General features: G+C 38.3%; 1 protein-coding gene and 1 pseudogene across 1 annotated transcript in view; one reads left to right on the forward strand and one right to left on the reverse strand.

The window, feature by feature from the left end:
• Nucleotides 1-10,014, reverse strand: part of LOC108712343 — a 198,664-nt pseudogene extending 188,650 nt beyond the window's left edge.
• A 14,344-nt stretch (nucleotides 10,015-24,358) lies between these two features.
• chchd3.S (coiled-coil-helix-coiled-coil-helix domain containing 3 S homeolog) overlaps nucleotides 24,359-26,394 on the forward strand; it is a 34,577-nt gene continuing 32,541 nt past the window's right edge. The window contains 1 exon segment of the mRNA NM_001085986.1: nucleotides 24,359-24,472. Coding sequence (NP_001079455.1) covers nucleotides 24,392-24,472 — 81 coding nt within the window. The 5' untranslated portion in view covers nucleotides 24,359-24,391.

Raw genomic sequence — 26,394 nt, forward strand, 5'->3', positions numbered from 1 at the left:
CAACCCCAGATTATAATTATAAGGATGCAGTTAATAACAATAAAAACCTGGATGGAATGTAGGCTGTTCAAACCACATTAAAGTGCTATCATCATCACACAAGTTTTGTCCAAATGAGTTTTTGTCCATGATTCACACAAGTTTTGTCCAAATGTTGCCTAAAGAATAGTTAACTTAGGAGTAACCATTTTTATCTAAAACTATATTAATAGTAAAGTGGTGCAAATTACATGCAAATTGAAATTAATACGAAACATTAATAACTGTCTAAAAACTTTAACAATATGCTGTACACAGGGGAAGGCTCGTAGTTTTGAAGGCCAGTGCAATTAAATGATTCAATACACATTTAGGGGCACATTTACTAAGCTTGAGTGAAGGATTAGAATAAAAAATACTTCATATTTGAAGTATTTTTTTTGGCTACTTCGACCATCGAATTGGCTACTTCAACTTTCGACTACGACTTTGAATCGAACGATTCCAACTAGAAATCGTTCGACTATTCGACCATTCGATATTCGAAGTACTGTCTCTTTAAAAAAAACTTCGACCACCTACTTCGCCACCTAAAACCTACCGAGCACCAATGTTAGCCTATGGGGAAGGTCCCCATAGGCTTTCCAAGCAATTTCTGATGAAGGGAAATCGTGCGATCGATGGATTAAAAGATTTAATCGTTCGATCGAACGAATTGCGGTAAATCCTTCAACTTCGATATTCGAAGTCGAAGAATTTAACTTCGATGGTCGAATATTGAGGGTTAATTAACCCTCGATATTCAACCCATAGTAAATTTGCCCCTTATAGTACAAATACCCCACAGGCAGCTGGCATAAATTGAGACAGTAGTGTTAGAGAGGTAGAAGTATGGAGTGTTACTGAAACAGCTTGGTTCTGCAGAGAGATCAATTTTGAGGGGACCAATGAGACAGCCTGCATCTACAATGAAACTGTGAATGGGTGTATATGAAAGTGAGTCAGAGTGGATCTGCAGTGAGAGTATTAGCAGGTGGATTAATGTCAGTGTGCTTAACTGTTAAAATAAAATAGACGTGGGGCAAGTAAGATAGTAAGAGTAGAGTGCCAGTTTGCACATATATGGGGCAATGTAATAAAAGTCAGTAATGGAAAAAATATTTTGCCTTAGCAAGTTACGACAGCCAATAGAATGAGAACGCTGTGAGAATGTTATCCAATGTTTGTTTGTGTTCAAACTTTCATAACTTGCCAAATTTTGTAAAATAAAAGGAAGGGGTGTGGCCACACAATGGGTGTGGTCAAAATTTTTCGCCCGCCAAATCTATTTGTCCCTCTTTCTATTTTCAAAATTTTGGGAGGTAGTCTTAAATATTGATGTTAACTGTTCTAAACCCAAGTTTGCAGAGACGGATCTTATACAAAGTTTTCGGGAATTAAAAGACTTTAAATTCTGGTATAAAAAATTGAATTTTGGGTCTTACTAGGATCAGTGTTTTACTGCCCCTGGTAACATGTGGGCCTGCCACCTGAGGCGTGTTTCTCAACTTGCCTCATGGCAGGGGCCCCCCTGTCTAACCCCTGCAAATAAAGAGGAAAGTGATAGGACATGTGGGCGGGGCTATGTCAATCAGGGGAGATCCTGCCCGGTTTTCCTATTTTTGAAAACCGGGCATACTGCCCCGGGTAGCCCTTCTGAAAAACGGAATGTCTGGGTCAAATCTGCACAGGTGGCAACCCTCCATCAAGTTCAACCCCTCCAGATGATATTCTGGCGAGCCACTGGGGGGATTTAGCACTCATGTTGGCCAGTTTCCTGAAGAGACTTACAATTTAACTCTTCCTGCAACACAGTTACCTCCTCCTGTCTCATTAACAACATGTGCTGTTGATTCAGCAATCTAGGCCCTCTATAAGTAGGGTCGCACTGGGCCAGTGTGACCCTTTTTTGTACCTAAGAGGGAGGTGGGGAGTGCTTATGAATGCAGTAGGAATCACGGGAAATAGTGGGTTGGAAAAGGTGGTTTATAAAATTGAAAAACTATAAGGTCAAGCAAACCAAGGTTTAAAAAAAATTCCCCTTAAAAGTGCGCCCCCCCGATTGCGCTGTAGGCGGGCGCCTACTCTGCCTACCCGGCCCTGCCCTTGTCCCCTGCCTGGTTTCCTGCTTGCTGGTCACTCACTGGAGTCCAGACCTGACATTTACCTTCAAACAATTCTCTCTGAGACAAACAATCATGAGGTTGTTGCTTATATGGTACCTTCTCTGCTAGATCTCCAAATGGCTTTGTGCGCCCTGCTATAGTTATATTGCAATCCTGTTTCTATAATTGCATTGTAAGAATATGACACGACCACTGTCAAGATTTCGTGATTATATAGTTCTGAGCAACAAACGTTTCTTGAAACAAGTCTCTTCCATCTTTTCCATAGGCACCCACTGCATTCTGCCAACTGATGTGTTTTTCACCAAGTCAAGCAAACAACTGTGCGCATGCTCACTTCACACTCTGATACAGTATGACTAATTGGTCCATGGCTCTCTGGAGAACGATGACGGTGCACTCCTGTTGTCAGGGACTCTTGGCGCAAAACCTTTAGAGAAGCGTTCTAAAAAATATATTCCTCAAAAAAACAAAAGGCTGTTTAAAGAATGTATACATAGCAGATGGTGACAGTTTCTTTTTTTCAGATATACACAGAATATTTCGGCCTCAGTAAACCCCTGTGTATAGAATCCCTAATCCATTTTTCAGTGCCAGAAACAGTAGAAGAAAAGATGATTTATCTTGGGTCACAAAGAACTAACAAGGGAATTAAAGCATAATTCTTAGCCACAGGCTCAGACCTTGTGTAGTTTAACTCACTTTACTCACAGTGGATGTATGCTCCAAAAGATTACTATCACTGTTAGGTTTTTTACAGTGAGAGCTGTGAAGATGTGGGATTTTCTCCCTGAATCAGTTGTACAGGCTGATACATTAGATAGCTTTAAGAAGGGGTTGGATTGCTTTTTAGCAAGTGAGGGAATACATGTTTATGGAAGATAGCCATTTTGGAGTCAGGAAGGATTTTTTCCCCCTCTGAGGCAAATTGGAGAGGCCTTCAGATGGGTTTTTTTACTTTCTCTGGATCAACTGGCAGTTAGGCAGGTTAAAAAAAAAAAAAAAAGTAGAAAGGTTGAAATTGATGGACGTGTGTCTTTTTTTCAATCTACAGTAACTTACTATGTTACTATGTTACAAGTATTAGCAACAAATCCCCTAAAGAATTATACAGAAGTGATCAAAACATGGCTCAGCTAATTGGCAACCTACAGTACTACATGCAGTAATAACATGATAATAACATTTATTTTGGTTTTTAAGGACTGAGACTTAACAGAGTGACATCTTTTGTGTGACATATTTCTTCTTAATATGACTGCATTAGATACCTCTGCAAAGCAGAATGTGTATTTGAATTTTGTGGGACTTTTTTGTCCATTATAAGGCATCATTCAAACAGTAGACTTTCTCGAAAATTTGGGGATTCAGTATCGGTTTAGGTCAGAGCCATTATATAATTGACGTTGAATGTGTAGTGTATAGTACTAAAGGTCTTTTTTCCTGTAGGATTTTAGGAGCCTCAGAATCATTGACCAGAAGCCATGGGATTGTACTTCTTGAAAAACAGAAAGCATCATCATCAGTTTTTTATTTTGCACATACTATCTATTTACCCAGTTTTATTTTTATACTGAACTGTTTCTTTAAGATGATTATAAATGAATCATTGATATCTTACATTTGACACTGTCACTTGGTGAGAAATAGTGGAAACTGTTCAAAGTAGTTGTGTTGTTGACATTGCAAAGAAAGGAAAACTTGTAAAGAACTTTGATTCTTGAGTCTGGTGAACCAGAGAAGAACCATAGTGCTTGACTGTCCAACAAGCAGTTTAAAACGTGACATGAAAATGTTCCTGTTGCTTAGTAACAAATTCTGCAGCCTGCTCCTATAGAAACTAATGCAACAGGTACTTTAAGTAAAACAGTGTTCAGGCTTTGTATAGTTAGCATTTGTAAGTTGCCTTTTTACATTTATGTTGCATTTATAGTTTATATGTAATTCCTATAAACATGTACTTTGCAGAGACATAGGAAAGTGCCACTTACTGCAATTAAACTTTGGAAATAGAGGAAAAAAACACGGCAATGGTTCGTGGCCAAAGTATATCGTTTTTTGATAGAATTTCAAATTCATTTTTTTTGGGTGTTTATGGGAATTTTTACAAACTCCCATGAACTCTAAATTCGACTCTTGATAAATCTGCCCCTTAATCATAGGCTTGCATAGGCAAGCCATGCTGTCCAGCATTTTAAATGTAGCGAACTAATTATTTACTATACTGTACTACAGGTATATAGCCCAACGCAACCACAAGCATTTAGCAGTAAAGATCTGTGTTTCCAAAGATGCAGTAACTCCCCATATTCTTTTCTGCTGATTCCCTGCACATGCTCTGTGCTGATGTCAGTTACTGAGCTTAGGGACCCACTCAAAATATACAGTATACATAGAATATAAATGTCACAATGTAAGGCTGATTAGTAATTTATATGGATAATTACTACATGGCAGCACAAAAACCAAAGCAATTAGCATCAGAATTTAATAATCAGCCTTGTAGCATCAGCATATATTACAGAAAACCTCATTTTCTGTTTGATAATTTGCGACAACCCCTAAGCTTAGCTTCTCAACAGCTGCTCAGAGCCCACTGAGCATGTGAGTGTCGCAGACACTTTCCAAGATGGTGACCCCCTGTGACAAATTTGAAGTCCTGGATCATTGCTGCTATTGAGAAGCAGACACATAAGGCTGGTGCAATATTCAGTATAGAAAACATGGCATTTTTAGCCCTATTCATTTTTAGGGTTTACTTCTCCTTTAAGGCTATGGACGCACAGGCTGTTTTCAGAGGCAGATCAGCATCTGTTGTCAGCCTGAGTAATTATGGAGGCTGAGAGAAGCAGTTCAGTGACCCTGCTCCATTGATTTGAATCTGATCAGCCTGTATGCGGTCACACACGAGCTGATATCAGCCCAATTAAGCAGGCTGAAAACAGCCTGTGTGTCCATAGCCTCATATCCAGCACAAAAAAAGTCTATAGAGCAAGCTTAGAGGGCCACATCCATCCCACAGATCTGCAGTTAAATAGTAGATGAATGATAATGATTGTAAAGTCTATATTTACCATGCAAACTCCACAATATTCCACAGAATTAGTTGGTCCTCCTAATACTGGGTGCCATGCATCATTTTTGGTAAAAAGTGTGCAAGTTGTAATCACATTTTGCTGGTATTAATGGTAATGCATAGAATATCAGTGCAGTGATGCTGCATGTGAAGATGAAAAGCACAAAGAGAATTCTGGAGGTAACACCACCTTCAAGATGTGTTGTCATTCCAGGACTCTTGTATCCATGTGCAATCCATGTGCAATAAAACAAGCAAGATTAATGCATGTTAAATGGCACTGTTAGGGCCATACTGGTACCTTTCACAATGAAATAATGGCATTTAGATGAGAAATAGTATAATTTTGATTACTAGTATTTTGTAAAGTGGAAGTCCACATTTTTTATTCATTATTAAAAAAAAACAAGAAAAAATAATAGAACTGAAAGTAAGATTGACAGGATTTACTTTTTTAGAGCTTTATAAATAGGGCCTTACATATCTCTAGAACTGTAAGAAAAAAAAAGGAATATAGACTACTGGGAAACCAATCATTAACCATCCACTACAGTGATGGAATACCTATAGCAGAGACATTTCTCCTTTTATCCCTTCCATTACTTCTTTTCTGCTTGTAGCAAATAATAGGGCAAACAGTGTTCAACGCTATTTCAGTATTCTTGTTCTCCTACTAGAAGCATAATGTAATCCCTTTCGGTGTGCACATGAGAAATGTAAGTGATTATTGTGTTGCTTTTCCAGTATGTGCAGAAAGGCCATAGACTAAAAATACGGCCACTGGGAAGCTGGAAATATCAAAAGCTCAGAGGCTATAGCTGAAAGTGTGATATCCGTGGGAAATTGTGCTGGTAGCTGTTTGGGGATCAGTGCACCCCCTGCTGTGAGTCTGAATGGATGAAAATCCACTTAGTCCTATTCTTACAATATAGAACAGCAAATCCTGTTATTGTGTTCTTAACAAATGTGTTCTAGAATACATGGGTTGAAAAAATCCAGGACAGATGTAGGTATATCCAGTAGCACAATGCTTGGCTTAATATACAAGCTAAGATTGAAATATTACAGTTATATGTTGCTTTTACTTTATTCATTATTTTTTTTATTGAAAATCCAGTTTCTGTGGTTTCTCTTTTATTATCCTGTTATTGAACCATGTACACCCAGTGTATTATAAGTTAGTAAAGATAATGTGGTATCTAAATGTGGTATCTAATGTGAGCAATAAATCTGTTTGGTTAGGCATAAAAGCCTTGTACTCCACTATTCTATATTGAATATACTTCACAATCAACTTGTATTAAATCTGTACTTGCTTAATGGCAGCTCTCCAGTTATTTGAATTAGGCATTAGCTACACTAAAATGACCTTTTCTGCCCATTACCTGCCATACTTATATAACTTAGAGCACTGTAGCTCTGAACTTCAGCATTGACACCAAATTCTCAGAAAGCCATCTTACATCAATGAATTTTATCTGTATGTGTATTTTTATTGAAAATAATATATTTGCCAAATGGTTCACATAGAGATTCACATACAGTATGAATGACTACTGACATTATGGCGTCCTGTTCATGCCAATAAAAACATCCTATCTAAAACAGTTTTTGACCAAGAAATATAATCAAGGGAAGGAGTATTAGAAGGCATTACTTAGAATCAGTGTCGGACTGGCCCGGCGGGATACCGGGAAAAAACCCGGTGGGCCCCGACCCCTAATGGGCCCCACCCGGGCCAGTCCCCCGTCCCGATCATACTTGAAAGAAAAAAAAGTTTTTCTATGTGCTGCGCAGCGCCAATTGCGCATGCGTGCGGCACCTTTCAGTGAGGAGCGACGCCTACACACAGGTTTTATCTCAGCAGCTACTGTAAATGTGAAAAGTAAGGACTGGCATACGTATGCTGTGCTCTCTTATAAAAACAAGTCTGGATATCTATCTATCTATCTATCCATCTATCTATCTATTGGTGTGTAAACACATAATAATTTATCTTCAATATAGACTTGAAAGTATTTGGCATGTGTACTGACAAATTAAGCAAAAGTCCTGCTTTTCTGAAAAGAAATCATTTTGGTTCTTGATTCCATCCCTTCCTTTTTGTCCAGAGGATTTAATTAGAGTCCTTTCATCCAATATTCATCACATCATCTCTACTGTACAATGCGATCTGCGTTACTGCGTCCCTTTCTCATTTCCTCCTTAATACTGCACCTTTTTAACTATCGTTCCCTGGGACATTGAATTTGGGTCCAAATGTGTGGTTCAATTATGTTCTCCACTGACTCTTGTAATTACAGTTGTTGAGTTGGTATCGTATGGTATCAACAAATCATTGTGGATTTATCTGGGTTGTTTATTTTCTCTGCACTTGGTTTCCCTTGTGTCCCTTGTGTATTTGCCAGAATTTTTTGCAACACAGCAACATAAATGAAGACATTCTAATTCCATCTTAATTGTGTATAAAAGATGAAGAGAATTTGAGATAATCTGGAAAAATATAAAAGAAAACATAGCAGTGTAGCTACTTTACCATTTTAGCTATTGACAGAAGCAAGTGAAAGTTGAATTAAAGTGATGCCCTTACTGGCTAATTATATAATTTTAGGACCAATGTGGTAAGACCCTTCATCTATGGAATGATCAATAGTGCCACATTATTGACATTGTTAGCCACATTAAAACTGCTGTATATTAGCTTAGGTTTAAGGCATTCACCCCACTTTGTTTTTTTTGTTTTTTTTGCTTAATCATTTGGGCACATTGGTCCTGAAAAAATTCCAAGACTTATTATCTGGGTTTGGACAAGGTCCCAGGATATGGACATGGTCCCAGGATAATTTGAGAAACTGTAATCCTGAAGAAATTGAAAGAATAATAAGAAAAGTTAAATACTTCAGAGAAAAAAACAATAATTACATGCAGGAAATTTTCAGGACATTCCAGCCACTGACAAGTGCAATTAAAAATTAATAAATGTTGGCTTTTTCTATCAAAGATTGACCTGACTTTTAATTTTCTTTACCCTGACTTGTGAACCACATTTAAATTATTCTGCCCTTGAAAATATGTACATTGGTTGTGTTTATTAGAAGTCACAAAAAAAGGATTACAGCCACTATCTTTATGGAAGCTCTTTTCACAATTTTCCATTTATGAATAATTTATATAGCTAATGATAAGCGACTCTCTGATAACAGGAGTGCTTATACAGGGTCACTTTTGAAATATAAATGTGTAAATTTCATTTCATTTAGACCCAATATTGGGAACATTTATGTCAGTTTTCTCTCTCAGAAGACTTTTTTTTTCATTTTGCCTTCAAGCTGACAAGTTCTGATTGGTCCCTGTCAGCGAATGGCAGCTAGAGACGAGTGGAACAGATAAATACAGGTGTATGAAGATTTCATTGCAGACAGGCATCTGTTCCTGCACCCAAGAACATGAGGCTGTTTGCGCTTTCAATTACAGAGCAGACAGGCATGGTATTATTCACATTCATTCACTCTTCAAAGCACCATAACAATTACAATATCTTTGCAGGATTTGGCTTTTCACTTGCAATTTGATTATTCTAAAAAAAAAGAACTCTTGTGCCCCCAAAAAATATATAAATCTTCTGTGATTCTTTGCAGAATGTAATATATATGGCCATTTTTCAATGTCTCTTAGCCTTACTTAATTCCTCCTGCAGGCTTCTGGGGTGGTATTAATGTGTAAGGCAAACCATCCAGAAGCCTTTGCAGAAGTGAGAGATGGAATACAGAAGCACCACTACATCAGAGTCAATCTGTCCGGAAAACCCAGAATTTAAACCAATGTCATAAGTTGCCCTTCTCCTGTGTTATATCTTAAACATTAGTAGCAACAAGTCTATACTATTGCTATACATGTAAGATGGCACATACTCTAGTACACTATGACTTTGTGCCGATTACAATACTATCTGATTCTAAGACCAGATTTTCTCTGCAAGACAAATCTGAATTAAATTGTTAGATGGTAAGTACTGTGACTTGTTTCTCCACCAACCTTTCTCCTTTTTTCTTTTTTTTTTCTTTTTGTATTTTGTTTTGAAAAGCATTAAAAATGATTATAAAAAAAAAAAATTGTTAGATGGTGTGTTATAGGCCTATTGACTGATATTGGTCAATTATATTTTTTGATAATACGTATTTCATTGCTCATTTTTCCACTTACCATCAAATATTTCCTAAGATACCTCTATGGTTTATTATACCACATTCTTACCCCTAATAGGCATGTGGGCTATTTTATAAATCTACTGTTGCATATTGCTTTCTAAAGCACACCTAACCATGCATTTGGGACATGCAGAGAAACCATTACTACAGTTTAACTTAAAGCTGTTTTTTCAGTTTCTATTTACTTTTGCAATGGTTTTCTAAACAGATATTTGGTATGAGTTAAACTGGGCACCAAAACAGCATGCCATTAGTCAATACTGAAATCTGGGCAAAATGTGATACAAAGGAATAAAAAATACAACTAAAATATATTGTATAAAATGGCAGAACAACATACCAGATCTCGAGGATGACATATGGGAAGATTCCCTAGAAAAAGTCCCAGAAATAACAATGAGACATTCAAATCAAGTTTATTAACCATTCCTACCTAACGCCCCACAGACTTGCCAAATTGTACCCCCAAATGTACCCCCAAATGTCAGTACCTGCCCCAAAAGCACTTTGCAATCAGGCTCTTTCTTCTGGGAATGTCCGGGCATTCAGCTATTTTGGTCCACAGTAGAGTCCTGTGCGGGTCCATTTTTTGGAACCCATACCCGACCCGTAGTACCTTATCTGCAACCCGGACCCGCGACCTGCTGACCATCAAGAATCAGGAAGTGCTGTCATTGTAAACTGGAAGTGACATCATCGGAAGTAGGCGTGATCAGAAAAAAGGAGTAAAACAGGAAGTGCTGTCATTGTAAACCGGAAGTGACATCATTGGAAATAGACGTGGTCAGAAAAAAAAGTAAAAATCACTATTGAGAACACCAGCGGCCCAACCCGCAAACCCGCAGAACCACCAACCTGCATCTGTACACGCACCCGGAACTTCTACCCGCAACCCGCAGGGTATCACAGGTTTTTGCGAGTAACACGCGGGTACCCAACCCGCTGCAGGACTTTAGTCCACAGTACTGAAATAATGTTTCCCAATTTTCTTTCTCCGAAGATATGTCTGCTGGGGGTGCTAGATGACCTGGGGTTATCATGATAAAATGTTAAAACTTTAAATATAAACTTAAAAAAAAAATTCTGAAGCTACAGAATAAAGATGGATATAAACCGTTGAAAGCTTTAAATGAAAATCAGAACACCTAATTATGCAGAGAGGAAAAAACCCTGATGATATCTGTATGTTCTAGGGATGCACTGAATCCACTATTCTGGGATTTGGCCAAATCCCAAACTGAATCGGAATCCTAATTTACATTTGCAATTAGGCTAAGGAAGTGTTAAAAAGAACCACGCACAGAAAAAAAAAATCACAATTTCTATGTTCATGTGACAAAAAGTCATGCCATTTTAAGGATTCGGTTCAGCAAGGCACTAAGATTCAGCCAAATCTAAATCCTATTAAAAAAAGATGAATCCCAAACCAAATCCTGGATTACATGCATCCCTAATATGTTTCTATTTATATATAGGTTAAAAATAATGTGATTACTGTAAATTACTAATAATGGTGCAGAATGTAATGTGCAGCTATCTGCTATTCCTAGTTGTCCTATGCTGAAATTGCATCTATTCCCTGGTGCTCTGTAGCTGTCTGCCATTGCCTCTCATGTTTCAGAGGAAGGCTGCAGACTCCTTTGCAGTACCCTTTGCACTAAAATCTAGATACTTCAGTCTACGTTCCTGTGATAGAGTTGCTGGGTGTGCTCTTGGATCTTGTTTCTTAGCCCTGTTCCTGCCATGTTTCTAGTTTCTGCCCCTTAGTTTCTGGTCTGTATGTGCTTCCTTTCCCAGCAATGCCTTCCCTTTATTTCTGCCTGTTTTGTGGTTTTGGATCTGTTTTTTTTTAACCTGTCTTTTGACTGCTCTCTTGTTAGACCTAGTCTATACCTAGTCTATACTGTGTTACTAGCTACTCCCTGTAAATACATCTGGCATCCTTGCAGGTGCCTGTGGACTGTTTTTTCACGTTAGAGTAGCTTTAGTAGATCTGATTAATCCACAAAATACAGTAACTTGTATGCACTGAAAATGTCCTTATCTAATGTGCTGTTAGAACAGCTAAGCAACACTGAAATCAGTTTCCATAACATGTCTCTATTACCCCCATGGGCAGACAATGTACTGTTTTTGTCCAACAGCAGTACCTCCAGAAGTTGCCAAATATTTTGTATTCCTCTCTGCCGTGTTTGCAATTTGTCTTTCTTTTGTTATTGGACAATCCCATCCTGTCTTTTTCCTACGGCTACAATTGTAGAAGAAATGTTTTATCGTTTTAAGACAATAATGAGAACTGAATGCAGTAACATATTTTACATGTTGCATGTGCACAAGCCATTTAAGTGATTTACACATTGAGTGCAAGCCACTTGAATACACGTATATGGAAGTAAGGAATGCATTTACATGGTTATTAAATTGCTTACTGTGAAATGTTTCCTAGAAGAAAAAAATCACTTCAACAGCTTTTTATTTATAATTTAAATTTGTTTTTAGAGGAAATCATTATTCATCGCATGAATCCTTGTTCATCATAAATGTATTCTTAAAGCCATTATTACATTTAAACGTATTATCTTCCATTTACAGAGCTCCGGCAATTCTGACAGCTCATTCGAATTCTTTGAGGCAGCAATACTTATTAAATAAATCAAGCATAAATGACAAGAGATGTATACCAGAAGGTAACCGTTCCCTAAGAACTTAATGTCTAATGACTGTGAACTTAAAATTGTAATATTTTATTTGTCCATAGCATGTTTCACTAAGATATGAGCATGCTGTTTCTTATATTTGCTCTGTGTGTATCAAAAACTGGGAAAGACTAAATTCAACTGAATAATCGAACAGAAATTGTTTAACATTAACTTTACAAATTGCTAACTGTAAATGGAACATTAACAAATATAGTGTGAAGTATGCAATTTTACGAAACAAAGCTATGAATGCAACAAATCCAATATTTTAGGATTCCCCCGAATCCCGAATACTTTGTCAAAGATTCAGCTGAATACTGAACCACATCTGAACCCTAATTTGTATATGCAAATCAGAGAACCAAGGAGGAAAGAAAACTTTGGACCACACAGTTTTTAACTTCCTTGTCACTAATTTGGATTCAGTTTCAGCTTGGCCAGGCCTGGAATTCTGAATCTGAATCCTGCCGAAAAAGCAGAACCTGCTGAACCCAATCCTGGCTTTGGTACATCCCTAAACAAAGCATATTTAAAACATAAGGAAGAAGTTAAAATGTAGTCAGAGAGAAATAAGGCCCAGGAAAGAAAGGTGCATGGTAAAAGATCTGTGTGAGAGGTAAACAGCACATCCTAGAAATAATGCCAAAGGTTAGGGATTTGGCAAGCTTGTAGGTGGAGGTCACAACAGGTAGAGAACCCAGAAGCTCAAAATACAGGTGCTTACTGTACAAGAGAACAACATTGGAAGAACAAAATACCCTTTACAAAGCATATATATATAGATAGGCTGAGGCCTAAAGTTAATTACTGATAGGCGAAGAAATAGATTTAAGAAACATAGCAGACACAGATCAATAGGTATAAGATGTCAGAACTAGCACAGACAGACAGACAAAGTCACATTATGATAACAAGAGGGAGATTTATTAAAAAAGGGAGGGCAAAAAAGGGAGTATTTGCATAAAAAACACCATTGGAGTTTTTTTTCATAGATCACAGAAAAAAATGTCTGTATATTTAAACAGCAATGCAGCCTCTAAATAAAAACAACATTAATACATGTTTTACATTAAGCTACTAACAAAGGCCCGTCACTTTAAACACAACAGGAATTGTTTGTCCACATATTGCAATACATTCTAGATGGCTCTGCCACATCCAAAATATCCCTGCCTGGGATTCATTAAGAATCCTAGAATTTCATTAAGCATTTCCTGTTTTTAAAGGTTAAAACTCCCAAATGATTGCTCTTTTTTTTTTGGACACCACAGGAATCACCTGAATTTGGCATAATGGGAGCTACAACAGGGTGCTGACCACTGTTCCTGAATAAACTAAAGAAAATCTTGCAGCTTGCATGCAAACTCCCTTTTCTTTATTATTCATGTGAATTGGTACAATTATCCTATGAGATGTTGCATTATAGCTGGGAAACCATGTTTCAACTTTATCACATGAAAATTATTTCCAGGACATACACTAGGTCCCCGTGGAACAATGCTACAACTGCCCACAATATCTTATTGAGCACATCAAGAAGAAATGAATTGCCACTTGTCAGGCATGGGGCTATGCAGGGTGCAGTTTGCAGTAAGTTCCATCAGTCAGCAGCCCTACAAAATACTGATTGACAGTGAGATCTGCTCCAGTAAATAACTCACTTTGCTGAAAATGAATTCAAGATCCGCTGCTGTTGAAAGCAAACTGGGTTTTGAGGAATTTGGCTTGTAAGTGGTGGAATAGCTGCTACAGCTGCTACAGGGGCTGCTGTTGATCTGTGTTGAAAACCTCTATACCATTATTAAGAGATGTATGATAATGTAATGTCTAGAGATGTACAAGAATGTCATATCTCTTCATGTGCTATTATTAGCAAAACTGTTATAACAAATAAGGCGGCAGATGGGGAGATCTGTCGTCTGCAAAAAATGCCTCTCCATTTGAAATAATTGAAATCGCTAATACTGTGACAAACGTATCATTAAGTGACCTAAAGCTTCCTTCAGATGCAATTTCGGGCAAATTAGTGATAAAAAGTAGCACCAGCCACAAATCTGCCACTGCCCAAAAACTCTCAGAAATGTGTTCAAACTTTCATAACCTGTCAAATGTATTAGTGGGCGTGGCCATAAACAGTCATGGTCAAAAAATTTCATTGCACTATGCGAACCTGATGTTTTAATTCCTCTTTGCATTTTTTACATGTTGGGAGGTATGCCACATTTCCCAAACCACAACAAAGTATAAGCCACCAAATAGCAACTTATTATTAGAAATAAATGCAAAAAACACAGCATTTCACTGCTTACAGGCAATGGCCTTTGTTATGCTTTTATAAAGTGTTAGACTGGCCCACCGGGATACCAGGAAAACTCCAGGTGGGCCCAGGTATCAGTGGGCCCAGGTGTCAGTGGGCCCAGGTGTCAGTGGGCCCCTTTGCTCCTAATCAATTGGCCTATTTCATGGCCATTCCCTATTTCTTTAAAAGGCTTAATAATGGAAGAATCGAGTATAGTATGTAGAGATAAAAGACTAAGAGAATAAAGAGGTTGAGTGAGGAATAATAGTTTGGAAAGTGGGCCCCATGGTCTAAGGTTTACTGGTGGGCCGCTGGTATCCCAGTCCGACACCTTTTATATTACAGTATTTGACATCAGTGCATGTAAACACTCTTAAGAGAGAGAGAGAGAGAGAGAGAGAGAGAGAGAGAATGCTCACATTGTTCAAAATGTATACATGTTGATTCCAGTAATGAAGAATGCAAGCAACATTTTGGTTATGTATATCCCTGTAATGTCCATGCCATACTTTCAAAAAATACTCATTGATAACTGGAATCAACCATTCAGTCCAAACATAATAATTTTCATGAAGGAGGCCGTTTATGTCAAGCTAGAACAATAAATAATAAACAGAAAGAAGGCTGCAACATACAGTGGAGTTTTCAAGGAGAACTGGACCCTAAAAATGAATATGGTTAAAAATGCCATATTTGCCGAAAGATAGGATCATACAGTTTACATTCCTCCACCAAATGTACAAAACTCCCCTCAAGTTTATAAATTTGATAGGAGACCTCTGCCCACAATGCAAATATCCTGGGGCCAATTTTATAAATATGGTCTCTTCCTGTCCCCCATACAACAGTTCTGGTCTGAAACAATGGCAAATGAACTGGGCACTCCAGGGACAGCGGACTCTGTAGTCTGTTTGCTAGGAGTAATAAACAAGCTACTTTCCCCCCCAACACAGACTTTGATTATTTACACTCATGTTCTATGATAAAATAGCAGTGATCATGCACTGGTAGGAGACAGGACTGGATGGGGGGGCGGGAACCCCTCCTATCCCTAACCTTGTGTGATCAGGACACTATGGACATGTAACCTATTCCTTAAAATGTGATGTGGCCTACTTTATACCACTGACTAAAACCACATGCATAACGACAATTCAGTGATAGTATTCTCCTGTCTGTATACATTTATGCTTGACCCAACACCACTACTATGCCATACTACAAGACACTGTATTGTGTTTTGTCTATTTTTTGTACATAAAAATGTACCTTAGAAATGCCATATTTTACACACTGAATTTATTGTACCAGCCTAAAGTTTCAGTTTCTCAATAGCAGCAATGATCCAGGACTTTAAACTTGTCACAGGGGGTCACCATCTTGGAAAGAGTCTCAGACACTCAGACACATGCTTAGTGGGCTCTGAGCAGCTGTTGAGAAGCTAAAATTAGGGGTTGTCACAGATTATGAATTAGAAAATGAGTTTGGCCTGTAATATAAGCTGATGCTACAAGTCTGATTATTACATTCCGATGTTAATTGCAATGGTTTCTGAACTGATCTAGTAATTGCTGTAGCTCTATTAAGTACTACTGACCCTTATATTGTGACATTTCTATTCTGCATATACAGTGCATTGTGAGTTACATAGTTTTTTCATTGCATAGTTGGTCCCGAAGCTTAGGTAATTGACAGCAGCATGGAGCATGTGCAGTGAATCAGCAGACTAGAAGATGGGGAGCTACGGTGGCATCTTTTTAAGTACAGATATTTACTACTAAAGGCTCATGGTTGCCTTGGGCTGGTACAGAAGCTCAAAGCATAATGTAAAACATTTCTAGCCTACAGCTTAGTTCTCCTTTAACACTTATTCCCTGGCAGTTTCATAACAATTCAAACCTCTAGTTATGTAACTAATAAAGTGAAAATATTGTACCTGCCTTTGTTATCTTATTAACATTGAGTAGCACCTGCCTGAAATGGTTCCATGAAAGCACTGCGATTAGATTAGACTGATTGCGTGTAAACAGATCTTAGATGATAATTGTATTTATGAGTATTTACATGTGTGGAAGTCTAAATGTAGGACTGAATTACAGCACTGATCAGATTGTAGCTGACCATGGTACTGAATCAGATGTCACATAGATAATATTGCTGTTAACTAGGGATGGGCACATTTTTCTCATAGACTTGTATGGCGTCGTGTTTCAAAAAAAATGATGCATGTCAAAAAAATTTCTCCCCAAGACTGTTAACCACATTCAAGTATGTATTATTCTTTTCATACTAGTGGTGCTATGCTCAAAATTTATTTAGTCCTAAGCAGGCATATCAGACTCCCTGCCACGAGTACTGTAACTGTGGTGGTGAGCATGCTAATTACTTACCCCCATATGTAATAAAAGGCACTGAGTTTGTCTAGGTGCAGTAACCCATAGCAACATATACGCTATTTGCTTTTAAACAGGTGACCAGTAGATGCAACCTGCTGTTACCATGGGTTACTGCTCCTGGACAAACTGGACCTTTTTATTACATTAACCCCTAAATCTGTGTCTATATGCAATATATATTGGACACATATATGTAGAGAGCAAAAGAGTCTCATGATACTGCAGTTTTGTAAACTTGGGTTGGGTGTGAATGGAGTAGGATGCAGAAGTGCAAGGCTCCATGTGAACATCCTGAATTAACCTACTAACAAACCTCTCCAACAACATAGCGGCATCGTAAACATCAGCTGAATCTTCAGTTTTGATATCCACAGAGAATGGGCAAGAAAAATGATACGCTATCCCCTTCCCGGCCAACAGACCCGCAGGCACCGTCTCAAAAATGGCGGTGTGTCTCACAGATCGGGAGGAATAAGAGGATGACTGCTGCGACTCTCAACACTCTAAGGTGAGCCGGAACGCAGCGCAAACCTTAAAGTAAATCCCATTTTTACTTTCTTTAATGAAAAAAAAAACTATCTCCAATATACTTTAATTAAAAAATGTGTACCATTTTTATAAGAAACCTGACTGTATGCAGTGAAATTCTCCCTTCATTCACTGCTGTGGATAGGAATTGTCAGAAGGCCCCTAAATGCTCTGCAGGGAAACAATCATACTTATGAACAACAGGGGGAGCCCCTGCCTTACTTCCCAGCCATGCAGAACGCAAGCAGTTTTGTTTGTTTGCCTGTAGAGCAGTTGGCGACTGCGTAGAGATTTGTATTGGATTTTACGTGACAACACAGGAGCCAGTGCAGTCTGTCTATTCTCATTATTCATCAGTCTTGCTTTATCAGCTTCTGGCAGATATTATTTTTGTGTTTTGATAATTTATGATGATCCCTAAGCAGCCCAGACCACAATGAGCATGTGCACAGTCTTGGTCTTGCAAAGATGTTTAATAAAGCATAAATCATTATGGGAATAAAACCCATCAAGTTGGGGTGTAGCGGGTGGGGAGGGTTTGTTTTTGTAGTTGCTGACACTCATTATGGAAAAACTTCTGAACCTACCCCACGCTCCCACCATATTAATGGGAGATTTTAATTCTGAAACAATAGACAGACTATCTCCAAATGCTAGAACCTCCACTGCTCTGTCCAAATGAGCATCCACCTTCCATTTCACAGACCCATGGAGAAAAAAGCACCCAGAGGAAAAGAGATTTACATGATTTTCCGCCTCACATAACACAGTGTCTTGCATTGAACTGGTTTTTGGGTCCCCTAAAATTCTGATGCAAACTAAACAGATTGACATACTACATGGGGGGATATCAGATCACTCTCCTCTATTGTTAAATATTGAAAAAGCCCCGCAACCCTCAGGCAGAATATGAAAACTCAATAGATATTGGCTCTAACAAGAGAGCATAACCACTGAAGTAGAAGGGGAGTTAAAAACCTACAAAGCATTGAATAAGGAATTAGTAAGCCAGCAGATAATGTGGGATTCCCTGAAAGCCTATACCCGACGGCTCTATATTCAACAAATTAAAACCTACAATAGAAACATTCAATGGGAAATAACAAAATTAAAGACTAAGGTCCTCCGAGCAGAAAATGTTTCAGAACCCCACAATTCAAATGAGACATGGCTGCTCACAGCCCAAACTGCTCTACAAGTTAGACAAACCAAACAAATTAAGAAATCACAGATATTTCAAAAGGCTAACATTTTGCCACAGGCAACAAAAATGGCAGGGTATTCAAAGACTATTATTCATATCTGAACTCCTCCAGAATATCTTGCACTACCTCTCAGGTACAGGCCCACCAACAAACTATCCCTTACCCAGGTTGGAATCGTGTGATAAAGTTCTCTTGGGTGAACCAATTATAGAGATAGAATTAGGGGAGGCCATGACTTCAGGTCTAGCTGGCCTACCTCCTGAAATATACCAAAAACATGGGGAAACAAGGAAAGGAAACCCTTGCTGACCCCCCATATTAAATGAAGTAATAGCTGGGAAAGACCTACTGGCCTCCGTGAGTGAGGCACCGATTACCCTAATATTCAAACCAGGGAAAAAATACACATAAATGCGCCTCATATAGGCTTGTATCCCTGATCAATGTAGATGGTAAAACTCTGGTGAAAATACTTGCCCGAAGATTTAACCAGGTTGTTACTAAACTAATCTCCCCAGACCAAACTGATTTCATAACGGGCAGATTCAGTTGATGGCGCTATCTTTGGGCAACTAAGGAAACTATCGGCATTGGGCCAAATTTCACAAAATGGGTTGTGCCAAAACTCAAAAACCCACAAAAAAACCAAACTATATCCTCCCCTTTCTCACTATCTAGAGGTACCAGACAGGGATGCCCCCTTTTGCCCCTATTATTTGCCATTGCAATGGAACCCTTATCATTCCTGATAAAGCACTCTGTAGGGGTTTAGAGACTAGAGGTGGGTCCCCTTACTGAAACAGTGGTGATGTATGCAGATGTTACCATCTTATTTTTTAGAAAACTCCTATGAAGCCCTAGACACAGTCCTAGCGGTGATTAATCACCACACTAACTACTCTGGCCTGACAGTTAATTGGAATAGATCCATAATTTTCCCCATTGATACCTTTCAATTAGAACAGCACGATACAGAGCCCCTCTTCAGTTGGCCACGCTATTTAAATACCTGATTCACAAAAATTTGGATAAACACTTGGACCTTAATTTACAACCATTGCTAATAATGCTAGAAAATAAAACCAAGGCTTGAAGTAATCTCCCACTTACACTCCTTGGCTGGATCAACCTATTTAAATGGTACTACTCCCCAAATTCACGTATCTGTTCCGACAAGCCCCACTATCAGTACCCAAGAGCTTCTTCCATGAACTCAAGTCCCTGATTACCACATTTTATTGGGCTGCCTCATCCCCCATGGTAGCTTTAACAACGCTACAACATTCTGCCGATATGGGAGGCCTGGTTGCACGAAACTTATTTCTCTACTATGTAGCAATAAAATTGGTAAATGTTTGGTGCGGTATGCTCCAAATACACAGAATGCAGCTACCACATTATAAGCGTGCTTGGCGGGCTCCTATGAGGCACTTAGAGGCACCAGAGATCTTAACACTACAACCCCCTAATAGAAAATATAGTGAAAATATGGAAGATAGCTCTACACAGAACTAAGAAAGATAATGAACACTCAGGGTGCACACCATTATGGCACAACCCCTAATTACCCCAAATACAGACTATCCCAGATATCCAAATATGGGCCGAAGATAATATCAAATACTTTGGTCAAATAACCGACCAAGGAGATATACTAACTTTCAATGCCCTGAAGGACAAATTTCAATTACCAAACAAAATATACTTCAGGTATCTCCAACTACACCATGCCTATCGAACCCAAATGGGGACTTCAAAAACACTGTGCCCAGACACCTGGAAGAACTAGCAACTGAACCTAACTTATGTAAACTGGTTTCATAATTCTATTATCTGCTGAACAAACCTGGGAAACCCATTTTACAAAAATTGTACACCAAATGGTCAACAGATGTGCCTCACCTTACCACTGAAATATGGGAGGACATTCTAGACTGCCACATAACAATGTTAATAAGTGCGAAGATAAAATGAGCCAATTCAGGTATTTACATAGAACCTACTTAACACTGCACAGACTACATTTGATTAACCCTACTATTCCTGATGTTTGACCGAAATGCGCATACTCTCCAGCAAACAACTTCCACGATGTATGGCAATGCCCACACATTCGATAGTTCTGGACAAAAATAACTGAGGAAATTAGTGGGCTTCTAGCTCTAATAATCCCCCTAGACCCATTGATCCTTCTACTGAACCAGGTGGAAGAAACTGCTCCCACAGTGGCAGAGCGGGCCTTGCTAAACTTCTTATTTATACAAGCAAAAATATTAACTGCTCTCAAATGGAAAACTGCACACCCATCAAAAAAAACAAAACAATGGATAGAACTGGTAAATAATTCAAAACTACTGTATCAAATTACGTATATGCGTAGAGGATGTTCAAAGAAATTTGATAAGATCTGGTCCCCATGGTTATCAAAACATATGCCATCATTGATAATTCAAGACCCACAGAACCCCCCCCCCACTCCCTAATCTCCCCCCCACCTACCCAAAAGTCAAAATTAGTTGCGTAATAAGTTCATTTATTGTAACCCCCCGAACTCAATCAACAAGAAACCATTTACTAGTTTTCTGTTCAATCAAACATCTAATTGTTTGCTGTGGATACTAAACCTGTATTACTCTTAGGTGTTTTAAAAGTAAGCTCCTTCTAACATGGATTTATATTTTCCAGAAACTAACGCATGAAGTCTTAAATCCCATATAGCATGATCTATTGTTTGCATCAAGTGAAAACTGTTAAAGGAAAACTATACCCCCAAACAGTAATCATCAAAATGTGGTTGTAAAGCTATATAAAAGTTTTAAATCCATGCCAAAAGCTATGTTCAAACTAACACCATAAAATATCATCTTGTATAGGTATTTAATGCAAATTAGAAAAAAAAACTCTGTTGAACTCTGTTTTGTTTCATTTTATGCTAACTTAACTTCTGTGTTAACAAAACATTTAAACCTCGTGAATAATTTGTTTCAGGTTGCAAATCTCTCATACTGTATGTTTCTAAACCAATCTGTAAAACTGCATGGCTGAGAAAAAAACAGCCTGTGACAAATAATATTCCACCAGACTGCATGAAAACTGCCAGGCATAATTTCCCCATTTATGTTGTTAATAGCTTTACAACTCTGCGTGACTTAATGAATTACTGTATAGGCGAATATGAATATTTAACTAATTTAGAAATTGATTTGTTGAACACAAAAAAATTAATTATCTATGCTCTGTGAATAACAATATGACTTCATAAAAATAACTGTTTGACTAGCCTTATGGACATATCATGGCTGGCAGATGTGAACAGTAATACTGTATCTTCTTTCATAGCCATAAAACATAGATGAAACAGTAATTTTAAGGACAATACCTTTCTGTGTTCAAAGCTGTTCTACTTTTTCAAGTGCTGATGCTAAAACAAGTTAAATAAATACAGAATTTTTCAGACCATAAATGGGGATTTCACTGTCTTAAACTTTCACAGAACTGACAGTTTAAGACATAGTGGACTGTGTCTCAAATTTTGTGGATCTTCATTGTTCGTGGCCATTGCTGCTACTACAGGTGGCATAAGCTAGCTCTATTAAGGAAATGAGATGGGACTGGAAATGGATCTCTAGAACTTCAGCTGTCATCTTTGGTAGAATTTGGTGAAATATTTAATTTGCTGTTACAAATATGTTACCACTTGAAAATTGCCTCCAGACAGAATTTTTTCCTTACAGCTAATTCCTCTGCAGTACATCTTTAGATGTGTCTGCACCTCTGGCAAGGCCAGTGAAGTGATTATGACCTCAATGTAAATAGGCTTTAAAACTGAAGTAATGCAGAAAAAATAGCTTGCCATGCACTTGCCTTGATATACCACGAAACCAAACTTTTTTTTAGTATCATCCCAGTTTCATACTATTAGTTAATGTTTCTGTATTTAATTTTTTCAGTTTTTGTTTTCTTGAATCTATTGCCAAACATTTTCCAATAGGGGAAAGGGCTCTGGGCTCCTCCTTGGTGGATGCTCTTAAAAATTTACATGTGATGTCAACTGGTCCGCATTTGGTTGAGGGGACTTAATTTGCTAAATGTTTAATAAAGCTGTGACCTCTGGTCCCTCTTATTTTTCCACAAGTTGTGGTGTTCAGTCAGGTTATTTAATTAGTAGGATTAATTGGTTAGATGGAAATATTTGTGTTGCAGTGATGACAGATAGTGGCATAGAACATTTAGGGCTCATGAAACTCCTTAACTGTGACAGAAAGCATTGTGGAAGTAAAAGACAGAACTTTGTCCGTCAATTGGCTCATGTCACTAAGATGTATATGTCTTTGCTTTGTTTGTGTGCACCGAATAATATGGTCCCAGGAGACCATCCTAGTCTAAGGGGCAGATTTATCAAGGGTCAAATTTTGAAGTGTAAAATATTTCGAAATTCGACCATCCAAATTAAAATACTTCGAATTCAAATATCGAGGTCAAAGTATTTTTCACCGAATTTGGCCATCAAACGATCGAAGTAAAATCGTTCGATCATACGGTAAAACGATTTTAGCGTTCGAACGATTTTACTTCGATGTGTACAGACTTAGAAAATGGTTGTAGAAGGTCCCCATAGGCTAACATAGCACTTCGGCAGGTTTAATTTGGCAAAGTATTGAAGTCAAAGTTTTTTTAAAGAGACAGTACTTCGATAATCGAATGGTCGAATATTCGAACGATTTTTACTTTGAAAATTTGAAGTCGTAGTATCCTATTCGATGGTCAAAGTATCCAAAAAATTACTTTGAATTTCAGATTTTTTTACTTTGAAAATTCCCTCAAATTCACTTCGACCCTTCATAAATCTGCCCCTTAATGTTACCCCGGGCAAATACCCTTAAAGTTTTACTTACCCCTAGGTGCAGATTCAGGCACCGGAGTACACGCTCCGCCACACCGGTCTCATTCCGAAGATTTCTAAAGAGAAAAAGATGGCGCCAATGAATGCCGATGCCTGCACCGAGCAGGGTTGCCATCTGGTTGGTATTTTAAAAATGATGGTTGATCCCAATGTTATTAATAGGGAAAAAGAGATAAATATATAGGAAGGCCGGTATTTTTTTCCAGAAAAGGTTGCAGCCATGGGGATAAGTAAAACGTTAGGGGCATTTGCTGGGGGGAGGAGGGAGGGGGTCTATGTAGGGTAGGGGGTAGGGGTTTTTTAACTTCAGAGTTGAATTCTCCTTTAAAATGGCATTTTTCTATTCATGATCACCCAGTGGCACATATTACCAAAAAAAGTGTATTGTTATTAAAACTGTTTATTTATATGAAGCAGGGTTTTACATATGAGCTTTTTTATGCAATATAGATAAACCTACATTGTTCAGGGGTATAGTTTTCCTTTAATTACGATACTACTGATTTGTATTCAAAGTGGTTTCGGTTTCGTTTATTGCTGTCTCTTTAAAACACCCAGCAGCACACTGACAGGCTTTTATGCTGTACACACAGAGGCAAAAGTAGAACATAACAGTATACAATCATTCTCCAATACAATTTAGAACATTAACTGCCACTGAGCTGTTAGTTAGAGCTATCTCAGGACGGTAACTTTTTAACACCATGAGGGGAAAAAAAACCCTTCAACCTAAACTTCCAAATCAACTTTTCGCCGTTCTGTTACCAAGGTTACGGAGGGCCAATTGCCAGCGCGCTTAAATCACAGGAGGCGGGGACCTCTACATGTTCGCCAATGGGATCTAACGTAGTTGGTGAGCCGCTGCCGGTCGCTGTCTCCTTGTCACGGCCTGTGCTGTTTGACCCGGCTGCCTCTTGCCAGGCAGTGAGTGACATGGGAGGTAGCGGGAGCACCCGGAGAGTCTCGTTCGAGGCGGATGAGAATGATAATATCACAGTGGTGAAAGGCATCCGGGTGAGTCAGGAAGGAGGAGCTGCTTATCAGGAGCTGTTAAAGGGTGTCGGCCCCACAAGGGCATGCTGCAATGACACATGGCTTCAGCCTCGCATCGTTCATGAATATAAGAATGTCTGTGCTTTGTAAGAATTGTAATACGGTTGCTTCTGCGGGTCTATAGCTGACATACAGCACACACGTATATCATTGTATGGAGAAACGTCCAGAACAGATTATAATTGCATTCAGATGTCCCCTTAAAGACACAGTTATTCCTTGTGTATTTGAAAAAAAATATTAGAAACCACTTTCCAGAATATGTTTAAAACAATTATTTAAAAGGGAAGTGCAAATTTAGAAGCCATTCCTGTCTGCTGCTATTGCTCTCTCAGTTTGTTACATTACAGAAACGGTGTCAGAAATCCAATTCGGCTCCAGTTCCCACAATGCCTTTCGCCCGTCTACTATTCCGATTGGTTTATTGCTTAACTTGCAAGGGATTGTGGGAGTTTGAGCCAATACATTGTTGCGATGGTATGAGTAGTTAGTGAAAGGAGAGAAGGGAATTGTAAGTGATAGATTTTTGCAATTGTAATTATAACCTTAATGGGTTTGTTTACCTTCTAAACACTTTTTTAAATTTGTTTTTATAACATTTTTAGATCTAGTGTGTTTCAGAAATGAATAAAAAAAAAAAAAAAACCCTTAAAAAAAAATAAAAAATGATACCTGCATATACCACTGGGATCCCAAATACCTGGACTTTGTTTTCAAAACACAGAAAAAATTCACCAGCGCTTGGTCTAACCCACATTCTGGAGTTGACCAGCTGCTATAAACTATAAAACAATATTTGTACACAAAGCGAGAGAAAAAAATTGCCAGTGGATGGTTTGCCTTTAAAAATTATTACAAAAAATGAGGCGTTAGTACCATACTTTGGCCAAAATATGTAGGCTCAAGTGCCACGTCAAGGCCCCACATTGGACTTTGTTTTGTCATTTTTTATTTATGCATTTGGGTTTATTTAGAACTGTTCTTCAGATCCAAACCTCGGTAATAATAGCGGGCTTCTTTTATCGAGAAAATGCAATTTCAGTTTTTCACCGTAAAGATCAGTTGTAAGGCATTTGCATCATCTTTATGGCAATGATTTTCACATGTGTAAATGCTTTCACAACAGGTATATTGAATACAAACTGCATTGTAGTTCTTTTCTTAAGGATACTTCTGGACAGTGGCACATTAAAATGAATATTCACTGCTTTTAAAGGAGAAGGAAACCCTTTTGCAAAAGACCCCGTACCCCCCACCCCAAGTAGACCCTCCCCCCCCAGGCTAACTACCCCCCCGGGGAAATGCCCCATACTCCATACTTACCCCTTGGCGCAGATTTTTCCAGTTAAGTTCCATGCATCCATCTTCCGCGTCCTCGGTAATTTGACTGGGAGAGCTGCAATTTCCGTGTAATTCCTCGTATGCGCAGTTGAACTTGTATGTGACCTTGTAACCAAGGTTATCTCGTAATCTACAGAGCTGTAAACAATATATTTTGATTTTGATGTATAGTACATGTATCTGATCCATTATCCGGAAAACCGTTATCCAGAAAGCTCCGAATTACAGAATGGCCATCTCCCACAGACTCGATTTTATCCAAATAATCAGAATTTTTAAAAATAATTCCCCTTTTCTCTATAATAATAAATAGTAACTTGTACTTGATCCCCACTAAGATGTAATTAACCCTTATTGGAAGCAAAACCAGTCTATTGGTTTTATTTAATGTTTAAATGATTTTAAATGAATTAAGATATGAATATCCAAATTACAGAAAGATCTATTATCCAGAAATCTCCAGGTCTGGAGCATTCTGCATAACCGGTCCCATACCTGTACTACAAAAATAAAATGCAATTCTTTATATGGTGTTTGTATGC

Source organism: Xenopus laevis, chromosome 3S, assembly GCF_017654675.1.
Source record: "Xenopus laevis strain J_2021 chromosome 3S, Xenopus_laevis_v10.1, whole genome shotgun sequence".
Classification (NCBI taxonomy): Eukaryota; Metazoa; Chordata; class Amphibia; order Anura; family Pipidae; genus Xenopus; species Xenopus laevis.